Source organism: Ictalurus punctatus, chromosome 14 (assembly GCF_001660625.3).
Source record: "Ictalurus punctatus breed USDA103 chromosome 14, Coco_2.0, whole genome shotgun sequence".
In the NCBI taxonomy this organism is placed as follows: domain Eukaryota; kingdom Metazoa; phylum Chordata; class Actinopteri; order Siluriformes; family Ictaluridae; genus Ictalurus; species Ictalurus punctatus.
The window spans coordinates 15,592,392-15,612,521 of NC_030429.2; the positions used below are offsets into that span (position 1 = coordinate 15,592,392).

Below are 20,130 nucleotides of genomic sequence, written 5' to 3' on the forward strand. Positions count from 1 at the left end.
CAACAAACAGCAGAAAACATTTTATTCAAAGTCAAATGCCCTCTATTACATTGAAAAAAGGGACATTAAGAGATTAAGAGGTGGTGCTAACACACATCAGGTTCAAACAGGAAAACGAGAACATGAGCGCACAATAAAAATGTATAGTTTCTGAATGGCTAAATGTAAGAAAAGATGACAGAGCCCTTGGTACAACTGGAGAACAGTTTGATATGATTGTCGTCATGCTCCAGTCCTATAAGCAATAAGACAACTAAGAAAATCTGATACAGCAAAAGCAATTTATAGCAGAGGGCAAAATTAATGCAATTCATGCATTTCATGGAGGAAGATTGCATAGCTGTATAAAAGATAAGACTGTCTTTTTGACTGTGATGCCAGTGCTGTGCTTTTAGCCCTCATTCTCTCTCTCTCTCTCTCTCTCTCTCTCTCTCTCGGTCTCTCCTGTCAGTCTCTACACTCTATCTTTCCTCTCTTCATTATTTTGTCCATCGCTCCACCATACCTTCCATAATTCTAAATGAGAGGAGACAACAGGAGGAGAGTGTCTGATGTCGATTCAGTGGTGCCATGGACATTGTATGACAAAGAAATAACACCATATGTCTATATTCCAGTGGAGTCTTTCTTAAACACCACGTGGTTATATGAGAAATGCCCATACAGATGTTCAACCTCCAGGTATTTTTAATTCCACTCTGACAATCTGAGCCAACTGCAGAATCTTTCCAGCAGGAAAAATAGTCATGAATTTTCTCAGTGTTCCTCGTTCTAAAGTGTGCTTCCTCAGAAAACAAACAAAAAAAATTAACAAAGCCAAAGAGATCCAAAATCCAGCTTCCCCAATAAGTGAGTGCATGTTCAAATAGGACCAAGAGAAAACTCTTCAGAGCTGTAGAGGACAGGCACTGCTATGCACTATATATGTGTCGACGGTTTTTCGAGAATGATTCAAGTTGTAATCTGGGACCCCAAAATATCTCTGTTGATGAAGTAGAAGCCCTCTCAGATTCGTATATGGAAGGTGCTGCATGAGAGAGAGAGAGAGAGAGTGAGAGAGAGAGAGAGAGAGAGAGAGAGAGAGAGAGAGAGAGAGAGAGATTAAGGGATTATACATCAAGATAAATGACTCCTATACAGAATTTCTTCGTGAAATTTGCTTAATGCCAAATAACTCAGAGAGCTCTGATATAACATTTAGTACCAAACCTATGACAGCATCCTGATTCGGAACAGTGATAACAGCACAAAACACTGGAATGAATTTGTGCTATTAGTGCTGACTCAGAAGATTCAAATTATCCAAATGTCTGACTACAATACATGGGATGATTTGTCAGTACTGTCAGTACGATGGGATAGACAGACAAATTGAAAAATAACTGGGAAGAGGAACAGATGGCTTTTGATTACATTTGCACTGAGAATGGCTTATTACATTCAAATGACCTGGGGTTTAAAAAAAGTAAAATAAGAGTACAGTACTGTGTGAAGCACTAAAGTGGTGTTGTTGCATAAGCTTTAGTGCTATTTTCCAGACAGAAAATGTGTATAGTTAATCTGTTCAGAGAAAAGAATATCATTGTTCGCTGTAATTTACTTTTATTTTATGCAATTTAATCTACTTTTGGTTGAGTTATTTTCTTAAAATAAAATTACTTTTCTACAATTATTTTTCATCATCATTACAAAGGAAGCCAATTAAAAGGCAGTATGTGCAAATTTTAAGTAATTCTGTTTCGAGGCCCAATCAAAATTAAGCAGTTTCCTGATGGACTTCAGGCTCCAAATGCTTAGCAGCAATGCCTGGTCTGGTATCTTCAGTTTTAAATGCTTCAAAAGAAAGAACATCATAATTATCTGCAAATGATGTGACCCAAAACCTGTGAAAATACTGGCAATTCACAACTACACCTCCAACCTGCTGAAACGTACAGGTAAGCCACTAGTTAGCTACAGTAAGTGAGCTGGACTGGATAGCCAGATCTTTTGATGTTTTACAGTATGGAATTCCTTGTCATCACTTCGATGTATGTTAGTGATTTCCTGGCACAGCTCATTTGGTCAGTTAACATAAGAACAGAATAGAAAATTCTCAGAGCATTTTTTAATGAGTTCTGTCAATTGTAGACATATGAAAACGTAATTTGTAAATTAATTAACATAATTAACAACAGATGACTTATTTAGTCTTAACTGAGTTTTTTTTTTTTCAACAGATTGTTTTTCTCGGGTGACTTACTACTACTGGAGCAGTACTTTTACTCAAGTCAGTAAATTATGTACTCTTTACACCACTGTGATTTACATATCAATCACTTGGAATAAATATCAAATAAATACAAGACCAGTTCGTTTTAACAACAGTTTAACTTCACAACAAGACTATAATTCTAAAATGGCTTGTTTCAAATGTCTGTAATGGATTTGTCTATGTCACCAGATTCTCTGAGAGCTTTTGTGAAAGCATATTCATGCAAAGTCTGAGTCATAATTCATAAGACATGGCTGATCTATTGGACAGAGCTTTTCCTGCAAGTGCATGCTGTTCTCTCTCTTCTAATTTGCAGCAGTATGATACTTGATTTGACATGCTCAGACTGACACATTCAAGAGTAAACTCCTATTCTGAAGCAGTTTGATGTTCCTGTGTATCAGAAGCAGAAGTATCCACTTTGCCTCAGTCTAAACTGCAGAACAATAAACTATACTAGACTTCTGCCACTCCCATTCCCTCTCTGGCAGTGCGACACAGCTGTGGAGCTTGTAAATGTCCAGCAGAGGAACGGCTGCCTCATAAAAAGCATTGGAACACATCAGAGCTGAATTACGTAAAGGGGCTTACAGGTCAGAGTGTTTAAGCACACTGTGCTTGATGCAAAGGTTCAACGCAGGCTTTGAAAACAGGATTAAACACAGGAATAAAAAGCAAGAAAGTCCTGTGTTACCATTAATGGATGTTATTCACATGTTGTTTATTGACATTTGAAGTAAACAAGAAAGAAGAAATTTGGTGTGGGTGAATTTCTTACAAATTCATACATTTGTTTTGGTTTGCTTTCTATCAGGTCATTAATATAAAATGGCTTTGTTTCACAAAGTTTCATTAAATTTGTGTAAGCAATTTAAATAAATAAGGAATTTAAAATTGTCAATGTAATCCATATAAAGATTTTCAGTAACCCATGCCAGTTATAATGTTTGAAGCCTATCAGTGGAAGTTTACATTAGTATGCCTCCTCATATGTAAATTTACACAAATGCAAAATTTCACATTTGTAAATGCTCCTATGAATGATTTACAAAAAAAAATTGCTAGGTAAATCAGGCCCAATGTGGCTAACAGCATATAAAAGCACTACAGGACCAGTTAGCTTGACTTTATTTAAACAATGATAAGTGGTGCCCACTAGTTAAATTTATTATACACCATTATAAATTTGACCATTTTTGAGTGAAGTATTACTTCAATGCCTGATATTGATATTGCCAGACAACGCCTCACACTGTAGAGAAAGTGTATCTGATGATAAATATCCACGGTGTAAGGAGAAGTTCTGGCAGTCTGTGGTAGTTAAGCACTTCAGTGTTGCAATAATGAGGACAGAGTGCCAATAAAGTGACAGACATCACTTGTAATCAGGCTAACATTCTGTGCACATCCACAGCACAGAGACACACAATAATGGAACTCAAACTTCAATGGATAGTAAGCTATAAGCAGTTCAAACTTTTGTTTGGTTAGCTTTCTATTTGAAAATCTTTTTCTCTCATGCACATAATTCTGTACCTTAAAAAGTCAGGAGCCCTGGAAATCATGTTTTCAAAGTCAGAGAAGGAGAGTTTACTGTCTCCATCCAGGTCAGCCTCCTCTATTGCCTTCTCACACACCAAATTCACCTCCTCGGGAGTCAGCTCCTCCTTCGTCAGCTTGTTCAGAGTCTTCTCAAGGTCCTCCTTGCAGATGTAATTATCTACATTGAAATCTGCAAATGATACACCATAGGGAATATTAAGTTGTGGCAGTGGGTAGTAGTGGTGGCGGCTCAGCGATTAAGGCTCTGGGTTACTGATCAGAAATTCAGGGGTTCAAGCCCCAAGCTGCCACTTTTGGGCCCTTGAGCAAGGTCCTTAACCCTCTCTGATCTAGGGTTGCTGTATCATTGCTGACCCTGTGCTCTAACCCCAGCTTCCTAACAGGGATATGTGAAGAATAGAATTTCACTGGGCTGTAATGTATATGTGACAAATAAAGGCTTCTTCTTCTAAGTTAATCATTGTATTTTGTTGGACTTTTATAAAGTCACAGTATCATTATGAAGAATGTGAAATACATTACAGATTATTAGACCCCCTAAAACCACAACCCTGGAGCACTTAAACTGTTGTAAGGAGACATTATGAAATTTATGTGTGCTAATGAAAGGAGGCTCTGTTACCATATATTTTAAAAGCATAAATGGCCTTTAGCTCTCGGGGGGCCATTTCACTCAGAACTGAGAACATATCGACAAAGTCGTTGAAGCTGAGGTTCCCCAAGCCGTCCTCTGAGAAGGACTCCACGATCCTGTCACGGAATGGATTTTCCTGTGCAACACAGATGGATTACATGAGTGCATTAAATGAAGCACAGAAAGGATAAAGTACAGGCAAGATGTAAGAGCACTGACATAAGACATTAGTCACTGCAGGATAGTGGATGCTAAACCTTGAGTCTTAAATGTTACAGTTACTGCATCTACCACTTGCACTGCATAAGTGTAGGCATAAGAGCCTGTTCTGCTGAGTGAGACACATGCAGAAAAGGAGAAAGGCTGACTCTCCATACTGGTGCCTATATATTTCTCACCCAGTGAACTTTCCAAGGGCTTCCAGGAATTTTTTATGCCCCTACAACCAGCTGACTCAACAGTGTTATGAGCACACCAAAGCGAGGCCAATGCTATAGTCTGAGTTCTGGCACAATGTTACAGAAAACTGTGTTTAAGTCTGTGCATGGCTAAGCACCCTGTGCTGTTCCAGCATTTAAAATGCCAGCCATTCATTTATCATGTCCTGTGATGTAAGATCAATAGGTGTGGCCCACATTCTCAACTAGGCATACGCTGATAAGTAAGGAATAAAACACAATTTGACCATGCTGTGATAGGAAAAAAATCATCAACAGGGTGATGTGATGGGAAGTAGATTATTTTCATATAACAGCTTTTCCTGATTTATTGTTTAATAGTTTCCTGCTTTATTCCTTTTATACCCACAGCAATTTTTCAATGGTAACATAAAAAAATTATTACAGAACATACTTTATATGCATTTATAGTTACATTTAATGTTGAGGAACGTCCATGAAACAAGTCACTTACGTTATAACAGCTATAAACATTCTGTTCCTCACCAGGCTCTCTTTTTTCTTTATTTTGAACTTGACAAAAAAAAAACCCACATCTTGTCCTGTTACCAAAAAAACACGAAATCCTCTATCCTAAATACTTTCCCTTGTTGGAAAACAAATAGTTAGAGCTTTACCTGTGACACTGACCGCTGAAGCGCTGACACTGGAGAATACTCCCAAGAATACTTAAGTAAATGTATCTTTACAGAAGGTTGTCATATTAAGTCTATCATACTAACAATTACACACTGGTTTTAAATTTTGCTTATGTGGAGCATTCACAGAAAAGAAACGTCCCTCTTTAAATTGTTGTTATAGAAACAGTAATGTATTAGGACGAGGGCATTAATATAAACCTCTAATTTACTTTTCAGTCAGCACAACTGTCAGAGCCATGCTGTTATGGAAAAACACCTTCTAAACAATCAGAATTCAATAGTACGTTCAAATGCATAATCAGTAATCAGTATTACAATGTACATTAATAACAAAACTTTTTTTTGGATGTTAAGGACGCTATTCATGTGTGCCATAGGGACACAGCTAATAATTTAATAATAATAATAATAATAATAATAATAATAATAATAATAATAATAATCAATAACTCTGTTCATCATATGAGATTTTAAAAGATATGCCAGACAAAAATGCTGTACCAACTGCTTAGACTGAGGAATACATTTATAAATCACAAGTCAGCTGCCATCTTTTGTGTTTGTAGATTGCCAGAAGCTGTTCTCATGGTTTCCTTTAGCAGGCTAATTCAACACAATCTGGCAAACACTTTATGTACCGTGTGAAAGCAGTCAGTTGTCTTGATATAAGCCTTTTGTTTCCTTTTGAATATTCAAGTAAAGATCTGATTAGAGGTTGTTGATTCTGGATCAGAGAAAGGCCAGTCTGTAAGGGGAACAACAGTGACGTAAAAAGCACTCAGACTCGGTGATGTGTAGTGATTCACATCACTTGAACATGAAAGGCTAATTAGCAGGCAGCCTTGGACTGAGTGTGGACAAAGATTTACGTTTATTAAGTCTAAGAAGTCTTTTGGAGGCTGTGCGCTGTCAGAGGCACATCAATTCCAGTTTGAACGGTCTCCTTCAGTATGGGCCACCTCTGTGAAGGGGTTTAAAGCCTCACTAACCACACGACATATTTACAGGAAGGAACAATTACATCACCAGCAAGGACACATTATGGTCATCCTGCCTGATCAGTTCACTAGAGAGTCAGAGATCACATTTGATGCAGGAAATGGTCATACATAATATTTTAGTCTAAGGCAGTTAATCCTAATACACTAGTGTTGACTCCATTGTTGCCTAATTAAACTAAAGACTCTTTGGCATTAATTGTCTAGTAAATAGCTAAAGGTTGATATAGACTGTACTCTTTACATTGTGTGTACATTGAGTATGACACAAAGCTAAATTCTGTCTAAGCTGGGACAAACAGCTATGCACTGTGCAACTTGTATTTTTAAATAGGTTTTTAAAGAGACTCAAGTTATATGTAAAGAATAAAACACAACAAGGTGTACCACTATAGACACTCAATTAATGGTTTGATGGTGGGATCTGTATTTTCCAATGACAGTCCATCCCAAAGTGTTTTATTCCTCTTATAACATATTTGTCAACAATTTTTATTTTATTATAAGAATGACACATCATACTATAGCTGTTAATACTTACATATTGAGTAATGTGTGCAAGACAAAGCTTTGACATGTCATAAATGTTAAATGTTGCTTGTATCTTTCTCATTTGTAAGTCACTTTGGATAAAAGCGTCTGCTAAGTGAATAAATGTAAAATGCAAATGTCAATGTTAAATCTCCTTACAGAAACCGTCACAAACAGCACATTTTCTAATCCATTTTTAGTATTAGGCTTACATTATGTAGATTGTTCTCCATATGAGTCCCCAATGAGTTGTTACTACAGAAACTATAACATATTAGAACAGGCACATTAATATAAACCTGTAAATTGAATTACAGCTGGAACTACTGCCAGAGCTGCTGTTATAGAAAATTGATTAACACCTTCTGACCAGAGTTGGCCTCTCTTGACACACATGAGCTGAACCATTAAATACTTATTTTATGACTTGGTATTGCTTAGTTTGCTAGGACAATCTACTCACAACATTTGCCAATAAAGAAGCTTTGCACTAAATTCTCAACCTCAAGATTAAGCATACAATATGCTTGTGTACAATCATGAAAATTCCAAAAGTGATACGTTAATATGCTGATACAGCAGCATTTCATGGAGTGTTAACTTTTATAAGCTCAGCGGTGCAAACTGCCCTTCCTCTCATATGCTGTGCAATATCATCAAAACAACAAAATCAGTGTTTCCATTAAGTCCAATTTCACACTATAAAATCAAGTGTCTGTTAGATTTGATATCAAATTTAAGGTGTAGTCTGGATCATTGAACAAATGTTTGGAGTAATACTCGAGTAATATTAATGCATCTTTGGATATTGTGCTATTAAAAGTAGCATTACCTTCAGCTCTGGCATGTTGACTATGAGGCTTAAAGGGACTTTAACATCAGGATCATTTGTGTAATCCATGGGAACTAAATGCGGAGCCAGTTCATGGTATCTTCCATGTAACCTGGAAAGCAGAGAGCAAGAAGTTACTACAATTTCATTGTTTCCATATAAATTACACTTTCTGCCATATGTTAAGCCTGGAATTGTAATAATGTATCATAATATATCTGCACACCAGGTTGACACAAATGCACAGGGCCATGTTTCTTGGCCAGTAATATTTTACAGGAACATGTCCTGGATGTTAATCAAACAAGTCTGATATATTGCAGCATCTTTTTAATAATTATGTGCATATAATTGTTTTGTTACAGCTGTAAAGTGCTCAGGAATGGCACAATCCATAGCAATATTCAGGACATCTATACAAATGATTGATCTTCTGATGCTGTATATACAGTATCAGCTATGATTTAGATTTAGAAGCAGACGTCTCATGGAAAGCTGTGAAAAATGCACTTCTCATACATTTGAGAAATTCAATTATCAATGACCCAAACTTAATGTAATATTTTACTGGCCGAGGGGGAATGTAATAATGTGATTGGCAAAAGAGGCAGATTTCACAAGGCTATTTTGTGCATTTGCTCACACATACAGACTTGGAGCATTTCCAGAGCGCTGTAGACTGATGACTCAATCTGAGCATGGCAACTAGCGAAAGAGAGAGAGGCTCCAACTTTAATGAGATGAGGAAAAATACATTGACACAAAGATGTTGCATAAAAATCAATATTGGAAAGATATGAGTGCAAGCAAGCATGCACGCACACATATACCTTAACATCGCATGCAAGAAACAAGAGATGAATACAAACATATAGTTAATCTAGGCTGATCTTCAAAAACCTCTGGTCTTTCAGGCCATACAATTTCATAACTATGTTATTGTCTGAAACAAACCAGTACTGTTACATCTGAATAAAGTTCATCATAATAAATTGTCTACCTAGAAAATAAAATCACTTCAGTGCTATGACCTTTAATCCTGTGAAATCAACTTACTGAAACTGATAAGACGTCATATATACAATATCGACATAGTTTTATTTTTACTTATAAATCTGAAAATTTGCTTTCATATCTAACACAAAATTCCAGTTACATTGGGATTATAAGTGAGAGAGAGAGAAAGAGGGAGAGAGAGAGAGAGAGGGAGCGAGAGAGAGAGAGAGAGAGAGAGAGAGAGAGAGAGAGAGAGAGAGAGAGAGAGAGAAAATGTGGCCTTAAAGACAACATTTGGACCCAAATCAGGTCACTGAAAAAGGCAACCTGTAATGACTGGTGATAACTGTTTCCTAACCCTGCATAATAGTGTCAGCACTGTGTTAGCGTGTCGGCCGGATGGGAAGAAGTGTGTGTTTTATGAAGGTCATAAAGTACTGGACTCCATTAGGTTGGGAGGTGATTGTCCATTTTGTTTCCTGTGCTCCACTGGCCCTGTGATCAAACCCAATCACAGTGTCACTGTAGAGGAATGATTCACCCAAATGAATCAAATGAGGCTTGTCTTTTCTTGCGTAAGAGCTAGGGGGATAAAAACTACTATAATAAATAGTAAAAGCTGAAAATGAACTTACTAAGGGATATTGATATTCAATATGTTGAGTTTTATCAGTTGGTTCTTTAGGATTAACTCCACAACAGCACACTACTGCACTATGGTATACAAAGAGAATCAAGTATTGGTGGTGTAAGACATTTCAATCACCTATTATTATGATGCCTACGATACATACTGAGTTTAAAAGCAGCTGTATGTTCAATATGAAAGCATGATGGAGCTGCACACAGTCCCCAAGAGTGGCTTGGTGCATGACAATATTCCTTTTGAATGGCTCCATGCGAGAAGTAGTGAAAGCAGCAGGTGATGCAGCACTCTGAAGACAGGAGATAAAAGCCGGTAATGGCTTAGTGCTGAAGAATAAGCTGATGCTTTAGTAGCCATTAGAAGCTAATATATTAAACATCTCATTACCCCTCATCCCTAGGAAATAAATGCTAGGTTTTTCTTACACAAGTAAGCACTTAGCTAGTATATCACACAGCACCCTTACTACTAATTCTAATAGCACATCCATTCTTTATCGAGCTTTATTCCCTTGGCAGGAGCAGCCCTCATTAAGATATGTATGTAATGATGTATGATTATGTTTGTGTTAATATAACTGATGGATCTATTTTATGCAGTGCTGTTGGTAGGTGTGGGTGTGTGTGCGCGTGCGTGCTGTTATGAGTTATTTGGGTAAGGACTATTTTAGTTTTTTGTTTTTTTAAATAGACTGATAATAAATTTCTGTAAAAAGGGCTTTACACTTTACTTAATGACACTCAGTGGTGATAACATCAACATGACACAAGTAAGTTTTAACAATCATTTCTCAGTGTTACGCCACAGCAAACTCGCGGCCACAATACTCAGAGGGCAGTACCGCTTACGGACATGGCGGACGGGGACTACACTTCCCAGCCATGCCCGCGCTCAAGTTCACCTGAGTATTGATCACCAACACCTGTGCGGCTGACGAAGTTATAAAAGGCCTCGTTAAGCGGCGCGCCCTCGCGAAGTAAACGCTTAGTTCTTGTGACTTAGTGGTATTACCAAGCCTTAGAGTTAATCTAGTTCTTTCCCGGTATTTAGACTTTCCTGCCTGTTATCTACGGATACGATTCCTCGCTTTATCCCAGTTGGATTGTTCGCTGATATACGTGTGTTTTCTGTTATTCATCTCACGTCGCTCCTGCACGCGCCGCCCTGCCCGTCTGCGCATGTCTCCAGCAGGTAGCGTGCCACTCAGATTCTTAAGTAAAGTGTCACATTTTTATTATTTGTAAGATTTGTATCAATATCTATGGCAAAAATAATGCGTTATATATATTTGACATTTACTATTTAATATTTTTTGACATATTGTATATTTGTATTTGATATTTACATGCTAAGTTCCCTGAGCTATGCCGTGACGTTGTAATGCAATTTAGCACAGAAAAAGTCATAACACAAACTTGTAGCAGCAAAATTCTATGTCACACTTTTACCTCAGTATTTGACTCAGTTAATGTAAATGTTATTACAGTTTGTGTACTATTTGAAAGCCACATTGGCTATTTACAGTCTATAGTCCGTTGCATTGGTTAAATGTGCATGTTTGCATCCATCATGTTTTTTGAATGGAAAGTAGAAAATGTTCCTATATTTTACAATTTAAAATTTGCAAATAAAATGGATTGCAATTCCAAAGAATTCATGGCCCAAAAAATTAAATGCGGGTGTGTCTCGAACCAGTCTTGAACCAGTCCAATACAATACAATTCTTTTTTCAATACAATATATTCTTTATATATATATATATATATATATATATATATATATATATATATATATATATATATATATATATATAAAGAATAACGTGATATTTTGACCTCAAACATACAGGGCCATTTTATAGTTTTCTTTAAGCATTTTTCAAACAAGCACAATATGATTGTCATGCACTGGTTTGAAAATTATAGGCATCCTTACTATTCATATGTTGTGATTGCCCTGGATATCACAATTGACATAATTAAAGCAGATACAGTGAGATAAGGTAGAGTGTACAGATTATGACAGCTCAAACCCATTGGAATAACCCTTTATGAATGTGTTATGTAGATTTGTCAATTGTTATGCAGGTGTCATGTAGCCATTTGAATGGTACCGTTTTCCCACAAAGTGTGGCACCATTTTAATTTGTGAGTGTTACTATGTGTCATCAGCATCTATTCCTGTATGCAATACATAATAGCTTTTATATCAAAAGTAAAACAAGATCTGTTTACCTGGTAAGAAGTGTTTGAAAAATACAGTTAATTAAATGGAATTAATGACCTATGTCAGTAAGGTGTGGCTATGTGTAATAAACAACATTGGTGATGTGTCACCACTGACTTGTTATGCTGTCCCTGATCCAAGCATGACTCGCACAGGAATTTTAGCATAATATGCTTAGTGACATCACATTATCTAAGATCTTCTGTTACAGGCAGAAACAAACGTCCAATCACACGCAAATACAGTATCAGCATCTGCAATGGTCCAGGGCTTCAGCTCTGCTGATCTGTTTGTCTGTGCCTGGGCGCTTTAAATACAGACGAGCTCCATATAACTGTCCATCACATTTCCAATTAAAGGCCTTGTAACTGCTACTGTGTGTGCAGTCCTTGCAAAATCTTGTGTGTGTGAGTCAATATTGCAACCTGGATCATATCCCATTGTGCTTCAGTGTTTACATGTGCATGCCTGGCTCACATGGCAGCTTCATGCTGACCTGTCAAAATCCACTCTCATATAGTTCTTGAAATGCCATCTTAGGCCAACTGATATGCTTGGTGTTATTGAACTAGAAGCGATGAAAATAAGTTAATACTTAGGAAATATGCTGACAAAGCAGGTTGAAATATAAAAGTGAATGTAAATGTGTAGAAACGTGAAGATCCATGTAAGAATAAAACTGAAGAACCGTGTGAGAAGAACATTAAAAAGAATGAATTTGTCTCTATTTCACACAAAGCATGATTGTTTTCTTTTTTTGAGTTTCTGTGCTTTTTTAAAATGTAGAATCAATCTTTAACTGTATGATTAGAAGAACTGAATTCCTAATTCCTACTGAGTAATAATGATTACAGCAAGAACACTTAACCACCTTGAACTGACAAAAAGATTTTTGTTAATGTCCAGACAGTAACTCAGACAAGGCAAAGCACCACAGTTCTAGCTCAGTAATTAGTTTATTTGACTGTAACCCTATACTCTACCTCATCCCCCAGTATCTGCTTTTAATTTCTTTGAGTAGTAACTCGATCTTTCAACAGCCCCGATTAACAGCACATCCTGAAATCTGAGAGCCATATGTCAATTACATTAGAAAATAACGGGAGCGATTTGTTGTATATGTCTTCTTGTTGCATCTAGAAGAGCCAGGAACAGAAACCGGCATTGCACTGTCCTATCTTTGCTGTTCAGGCATAAATGAATGAGGTTGGAGGTTGTAATTTTTATAGGTGACTAAAGGCCTCGTGTGGGGGATGAGGAGTTGGGTGGTTGGATGTAGGCCCATAATCAGAAGATTGGGTTCCAGGTCAGGTGCAAGGCTTGCAAAGTGATCCCTGCTTAGGTGAGAACATCAATGCAAAGGGCTGAAGGGTTTCAGCGAAAGCAGTGCTGCTTTCTCAGTATCATATTTATAAAAGCTTCTACAGTAGTGTAACACTCCTACTGAACCAGCTAATTTGATACATAGGGGGAATGGGAATATGTAGTCCACATAGTGAAGTGAATTATGTAGAGACTTACTACTGTAAACATGCTTAATATTTCAAACCATGTCTCAGATGGTGTCATATAATGTTTGTTGACAACTGACTAAAGCACCAGAAGGTATAACACTCAAAGGCTATATTTAATGAACGTCTTGTTTAAGGACGTGTAAAATATGGCCGGGTCAATAACTCTGACAAGAAATACTGTCGAGACAAAAAGGTAAGAAGCAGAGGTAAGAAGGTAAAAAGGCAAAGTTAACAATATCTTCATACAATCAATCAATCTAGGAACCCAAATTACCCAAAGGTTTTTGTTCTATCAGAAATTGTGTGCATAAAAAAATATATATATAGAATATATGGAAAATATTATAAATAGTAGCCAAGTATACTGGAATGGGTTTCATTGCAAAAAAAAAAGATATGAAGGTAAGACATAACCCTTTTTATTGTTTTTTATTTTATTTGTGATACTAGCAAAATTGAGCCCTAGTCACAAGTTAATTCCAGGAACTGCAGGTGTATGGGTTTGTTAAACAGAGTAAATGACTGTAATTTAAAAAAAAAAAAAAAACAGCCTAGAAAATCTACACATTTTGAAGTTCTCAGGTGAAATTACAACTCATCTGTATTTGCCGTCCCTCCCTTCACCTCTTTGCCATTTCTCCCCCATTTTCTTCCTTATTGGTCATTGGTCACCCTATGGACTGTTTATCATCGCCGGAGATTTCAACCATACGAAACTCAAGTCAGTGCTCCCTAAATTCCATCAACATGTGGACTTTGCAACGACAGGGGCAAACACGCTGGATCTTGTTACACAAACATCCCCGGCGTGTAAAGGGTGGACCCCCACCTCAGCTTCTCAGACCACATCTATTATGCTAATCCCAGCATACAGACCACTTGTCAGACGCTTTTGAAGCAGGAGAAAACCTGGCCAGCAGGAGCCATCTCTGCTCTTCAGGACTGTTTTGAGTACACTGACTGGGACATGTTCAGGGAGGCTGCAACTCCACCATCTTGGAGGAATACATGGCATCAGTGACCAGCTACATCAGCAAGTGCATTGGTTACATTACCGTCTCCAAGACAAGCAGTACATGCTCCAACCAAAAGCCATGGATGACTGCGAAGGTACATGCACTGCTGAGGACATGAGAGTCCGATTATAGGGTAGGTGACAAGGTGGCCCTAAGAACAGCGAAGGCCAAATTCTCCCGGGCTATCAGAGAGGCAAAGCGTGCACATGCTCAGAAAATCCAGTCACTTCATGGATAGCGGCGACATGCAGCACATGTGGCAGGGCATTCAGGCCATCAGCAACAACCGGACAGCGTCACCCACCTGTGACAGTGATGCCTCCCTTCCAAATGCGCTGAACAACTTCTACACTTGGTTTGAGGTGCAGAATGACGTGGTAGCGAGGAAGACCACCCCTCCTCCCAATGACCAGGTGCTGTGTCTAACCACGGCTGATGTGAGGAAATCTCTATGCAGAGTCAACCCACGGAAGGCTGCTGGTCCAGACAACATTCGTGGCAGAGTGCCCAGAGGATGTGCAGATCAGCTAGCAGATGTTTTCACTGACATCTTCAACATCCCACTGAGCAGCGACATCGTTCCAACGTGCTTCAAGGCTAGCACCATTGTATCAGTGCCTGAAGAAGTCTGTAGTGTCCTGCCTCAATCTCCTGCCCCACCCACCTGGGCAAGACGGACACCTACATTCAAATTCTGTTCATAGACTTCAGTTCAGCATTCAACATGATCATGCCTCAGCACCTGATTGGAAAGCTGAACCTACTGGGCCTGAACACCTCCATCTGCAACTGGATCCTGGACTTCCTGTCTTCCAGCATCACCACACTGAGCACGGGGGCCCCTCAGGGCTGTGTGCTCAGGCCATTGCTGTTCACTCTGCTGACTCACGACTATGCAGCAATGCACGACTCCAATCACATCAAGTTTGACAGACACGACCATGGTGGGTCTCATCAGCAAGAACGACGAGTCAGCATACAGAGAGGAGGTGCAGCGGTTAACGGACTGGTGTGGAGCCAACTGCACAAAACAAAAGTGTAGACAAAACAAAAGAGATGGTTGTTGACTTCAGGAGAGTATGGAGCAACCACTCTCTGCTGAACATTGATGGCTCCTCCATGGAGATCGTCAAGAGCATCAAATTCCTTGTTCACCTGACGGAGAAGCTCACCTGGTTCCTCAACACCCGCTCCGTTGCCAAGGAAGCCCAGCGGCGTCTCTACTTTCTGCGAAGGGTGAAAAAAGCCCATCTCCCATCCTCACCACATTGTACAGAGGAACTACTGAGAGCATCCTGAGCAGCTGCTTCGCTGTCTGGTTCGGAAATTGCACCTTATCGGATCGCAAGACCCTGCAGCGGATAGTGAGGAAAGCTGAGATCATTGGTGTCTCTCTTCCCTCCATCATAGACATTTACACCACACGATGCATCGGCAAACCCACCAGCATTGTGGATGACCCCAACACACCCCTCACACATACTTCACCCTCCTACCATCTGGAAAAAGGTACTGAAGCATTATGTGTAACATGGCCAGACTTTGTAACAGCTTCTTCCCATAAGCCTTCAGACTTCTCAATATTCAGAGACTGGACTGACACACAAATGCGCACACACGATGAACTGACCAAGATCCCACTCCCATTGCAATATTTGCACATTTCTGCATTGAATCTATTGACTTTTTGCTGCTAATGTATTTTAAAAAAATATCAATTTCTTGTCACTCTTACACACTTTACCAAGCTGCTACCGCAATAACTGCTAAGTCCATGTTTGGTATAAGCTAATCTGCCGAATACGAAGTCATAGCATGATGTGATACATTTATACCATATTTAAATTATATTGTTACTATTTGGCACCTATGTTATATCGGTCACTTCCAAACTAAAACTGAGTACTAGTCTGCGCTACACTGTCACTTACTGTGCCTATTGTCCTGTATTAGTAGTATTGTAGTCCTGTGTTAGCACACGTGCACTTTATGTAAAAATGTGTAGATCTTATCTATTTCTGTGTCGTCTCATGTGGTTAGTATGTTATATGCAGCACCATGGTCCTGGAGAAACGTTATCTTGTTTCACTGTGTACTGTACCAGCTGTAAATGGTTGAAATGACAATAAAGTGAACTTGAACCCATGATTGGCTAGTGTCACTGTTATTGTCAGAGGAGTGAGAATAATGCCATCCCTTCCACCCAGAGAGCAAGGCCTGTTTTGTTCCCTTGGCTCCTGGCCACAAAAGGCTGTGGCACAGTGATTCAAACTTGCAATCTCCTGACGATAGGGCAGGAGATGGGTGACAAATTAAAGGGGAAAAATGGTGCATGGTTCGTGTCCACACATCTCCTTAGAGAGAAGAGTCACTGGAAATCAATACAAAGTTATTCTGACTGATCACCTTTATCCTGTGATGAAACATTTCTATCCTGATGTGAGTGCTCGCTTCCACACTGACACCAACCACATCCACAGAGCATGAGGGCTCACTGAATGGTCTGATGAGGAAAATGATGTAAATCACATGCTATGGCCTTCAGTTACCAGATCTCAACCCAACAGAACACAGGAGATATTGGACTCATGTCCGACATTGTGCTGTACTGACATCATCAAAACATGAACTGGAATATCTTTTGAAAGAATGTTGTTCATTCCTCCAGGACAGTTCCAGAGGATTGTAGAATCTATATACATTGAAGCTGTTCTGATGGCCTGTGATGCCCTAACAATTTAATAAGACACTTTATGTTGCTTTTTCCCTTTAATTTGTAAGCTATCAAGCTACAAATTTGTGGTAGTTTAAAATTGTTCTCAGATTATCTGTTAATTCATCCATTAAAAGCTTGAATAGTTTCGATCAACAAAATGTCTTAACCACCCAACATCCATGATTAGAGATCAGTTACCTTTTCATCACCCACCTTCATCTCATAAATATAGGTTAAAATAATACACATGCTACTCAAAAATCACAATTTTGTAGCTGATTGTAATACATCTTCACCATGACAGCAAAATGCATACATCCCAACAGGGCTGACAGAGTAACTGAGTAAATAGGACAGTTCTTAATATAAAAGACATAGTTACACCTGGCGTTTGCCTAACACATCCAGGGTTGTGGGTTTGATTCAACCGTTGCCCTGTGGGTGCAGAGTTTGCATGTTCTCCCTGTTCTGCAGTCCAAAGACATTCATGGTAGGCTGACTGGCATGACCAAAGTGTCCGTAGTGTATGAATGTGTATGTATGTGATTGTGCCCTGTCCAGGATAGAAACCTGGGATAGGCTCCAGGTTGTTGACCCTGTAGGATAAGCGGTACTGAAAATTGATGGGTAGTTACACCTGAAGCGGTTATGTCTCAGGAGCACACCAAAAAACCCTGCGTTACACCTAGTCAGCAAAAAGAGGCATAAAGAGAGCTGTGCAGAGATACCAATGAAAGTTTGTGTATTTGCAGGGCTTGTAAAGCCGTTCAACCAATTACACGCTTTGCTGCCCAGCCTTCTGAGTGGAAGATTTTGATAGAGACACATGAAAAAAGAAAAAAAATAATCACACTCTTGCAGAGTGCAGTTATAAATTGTAGCTGGCTAGGTTGTAATCTCTCTGTCTCCCTTTACTAGGACACAGTTATTCCCAGTCTAAAAGAAAAAGTGCTCCTGGAGACTTTCGTGAGTGGTGCAGACAGCAGTGTTGCCATTTCAGTATATGAAATATGAACGTTTCGTTAACTCTTTGATCGACCAAATTCCAATTTATCTGTAGAAACTGAACTGAGGAAGCCTTTTTGACTATTGAATGTGAACACCTACATTGCAATGTACTCTTATTGTATGAAACTGAGGACGTCCACAATGTAGACAAAAAACACATGATCTGAATTCAGGCAAAAATCAATGATAAGAGCAGTTTATTTACAGCAGCCTTCAGGAAAGTATAACGAGTTTTGGGTTTTTGGATAAGAATCCATCAGAATCCAAGCACAGCTCAACAGTGCATGACATATTGATCTAATTTATTATATATTACATTTATGGCATTTGGCAGATGCCCTTATCCAAAGCAATTTACATTAATCTCATCAACTGAACAGTTGAGGGTTAAGGGCCTTGCTCAGGGGCCCAGCAATGTCAGGTTAGTAGTGCTGTGATTGGAACTCACAACCTTCTGATCAGCAGTCCCACCTCTTAACCACTGAGCTACCACTGTCTATTATACCAATAACACTTCTACTTTTAAGCAGAAACACTATTAGTGGACTTGATAAAAATCTGAATTAAAGATTTGGATACCAGAGAGTATGTACTGTACATACTGTATACAGGTCTGTTATTTCACTTAAGACCGAGCACTTCAGTCTAAATGAGCCCAAATAATAGGTGCACATTGTAAGTATACAATTACTGAAAGGGATCATTTATTGTTAAAATTCTGAGCTACTGTTAGGAAGGTTGTGAGCTCAAATCCCATGACCCTCAGAGAACCACATATGGGCCACTGAACAAGGCCCTTAGCGCACAGGTGCTCAGCTTAATTGTAAGTGACTTTGGATAAAAGCATCTCCTAAATGAATAAATGTAAATGCACTCCCCTCTATCCTATCCATCAGTGAAAAGCGATTACCACTAACAAGATATTATTTGGGTGGTGAATCATTCTCAGCACTGACACTAACGTAGTGTGTGTGACACTGATACAAGTGTAGCATAGCATTTTTTAAACACTTCACCATCATTAGCATCCCCCAGTGAAAAAATATATAGCGAACAGTGATGAAGGATTGATGAAGGGCTAGAAGACAATTAAATAAGAAATAAAGCATAACATGACATGCTGTCAGTGGGGGAAAAAAATCAATGAAGGGGCTGTAGATTTCTAACAGCATGCAGCAATATGTTTAAATCCTCTCAACACAGAAATCTTGATTTAGTAAAGAACAATGTCACACTTTTTATCCATTTATATTTACATTTAATATTGTGGAGCATCTGTTATTTCCTCTTATCACTTATGTTATAGCAGCAATAAACAGTCATTACCTCACCAGCCTCTCTCTATTTCTCTCTTTTGAAATGAATGACAAAAATGCAGCCTACCATGTTACTGAGAAACTGCAAAAATAAAAATTGTCAGGAAAATTAAAGGAAAATTTTTTCTACCTCTGACTATTACAAAGCACAGACAATGGAGACCTCTTTCAAAAATGCTAACTAACCCATTAAATAGACTCCATGCAGAAAACTTTGCAATATCAACAATTACGTTACGTTTTTTAAAATCAGTTTATGTGGAGTTTCTGCCTTACAAGTCTTTTATTAAGCTGGTACCATAGAAATTATAACGAGAGAACAAGCACATTTATATAAACCTGTGATTTGCCACGTAGTCAGTACTACTGTCCAAGCAGTGCTGTTATAGAAAATTAATCAACACCTTCTATTAGAATCGAGAATTCAACAGTGCTTTGGTACAACACAAATTATGCTGTATAAACAAACAATTAGCTATCTAATCTGACTGTGCACCTATAAGGCTTTCATAAAGGTATTTTAATAATGTGGTAACAGTGTACACAGGATTTAAAAATCACAGTAATCCTGCTGTGCCTGACAAAAGCTCATTTTAACACCACTCACACACACTTATCAGAGGTATTGCTGTGCTCAGAATGAACTGTGATCTGTGTGAGTTGTCCTATGCTGGTGACTTTACATAAATTGGACCTCAAGGACTGCAAAAATTGTGCATAGAAAAACACAACTACAGTTACTAACTGTTAAAGTACATATGCAGATACACAGTAGGAGACA

The 20,130-nt window shown here is 38.5% G+C and overlaps 2 protein-coding genes across 2 annotated transcripts in view; one reads left to right on the forward strand and one right to left on the reverse strand.

Annotated features, from left to right (window-relative positions):
* Window positions 1-20,130, reverse strand: part of cib2 (calcium and integrin binding family member 2) — a 23,583-nt gene continuing 3,453 nt past the window's right edge. The window contains exons 3-6 of the mRNA XM_017485978.3: window positions 7,912-8,023; window positions 4,440-4,587; window positions 3,791-3,986; window positions 1-1,027 (exon numbers count right to left, since the gene is read on the reverse strand). Of these exons, the coding sequence (XP_017341467.1) occupies window positions 1,006-1,027; window positions 3,791-3,986; window positions 4,440-4,587; window positions 7,912-8,023 (478 nt within the window). The 3' untranslated portion in view covers window positions 1-1,005. The remainder of the gene's footprint in view (window positions 1,028-3,790; window positions 3,987-4,439; window positions 4,588-7,911; window positions 8,024-20,130) is intronic.
* Window positions 10,514-20,130, forward strand: part of lrrc61 (leucine rich repeat containing 61) — an 18,268-nt gene continuing 8,651 nt past the window's right edge. The window contains exon 1 of the mRNA XM_017485977.3: window positions 10,514-10,744. Within this exon, the coding sequence (XP_017341466.1) occupies window positions 10,732-10,744 (13 nt within the window). The 5' untranslated portion in view covers window positions 10,514-10,731. The remainder of the gene's footprint in view (window positions 10,745-20,130) is intronic.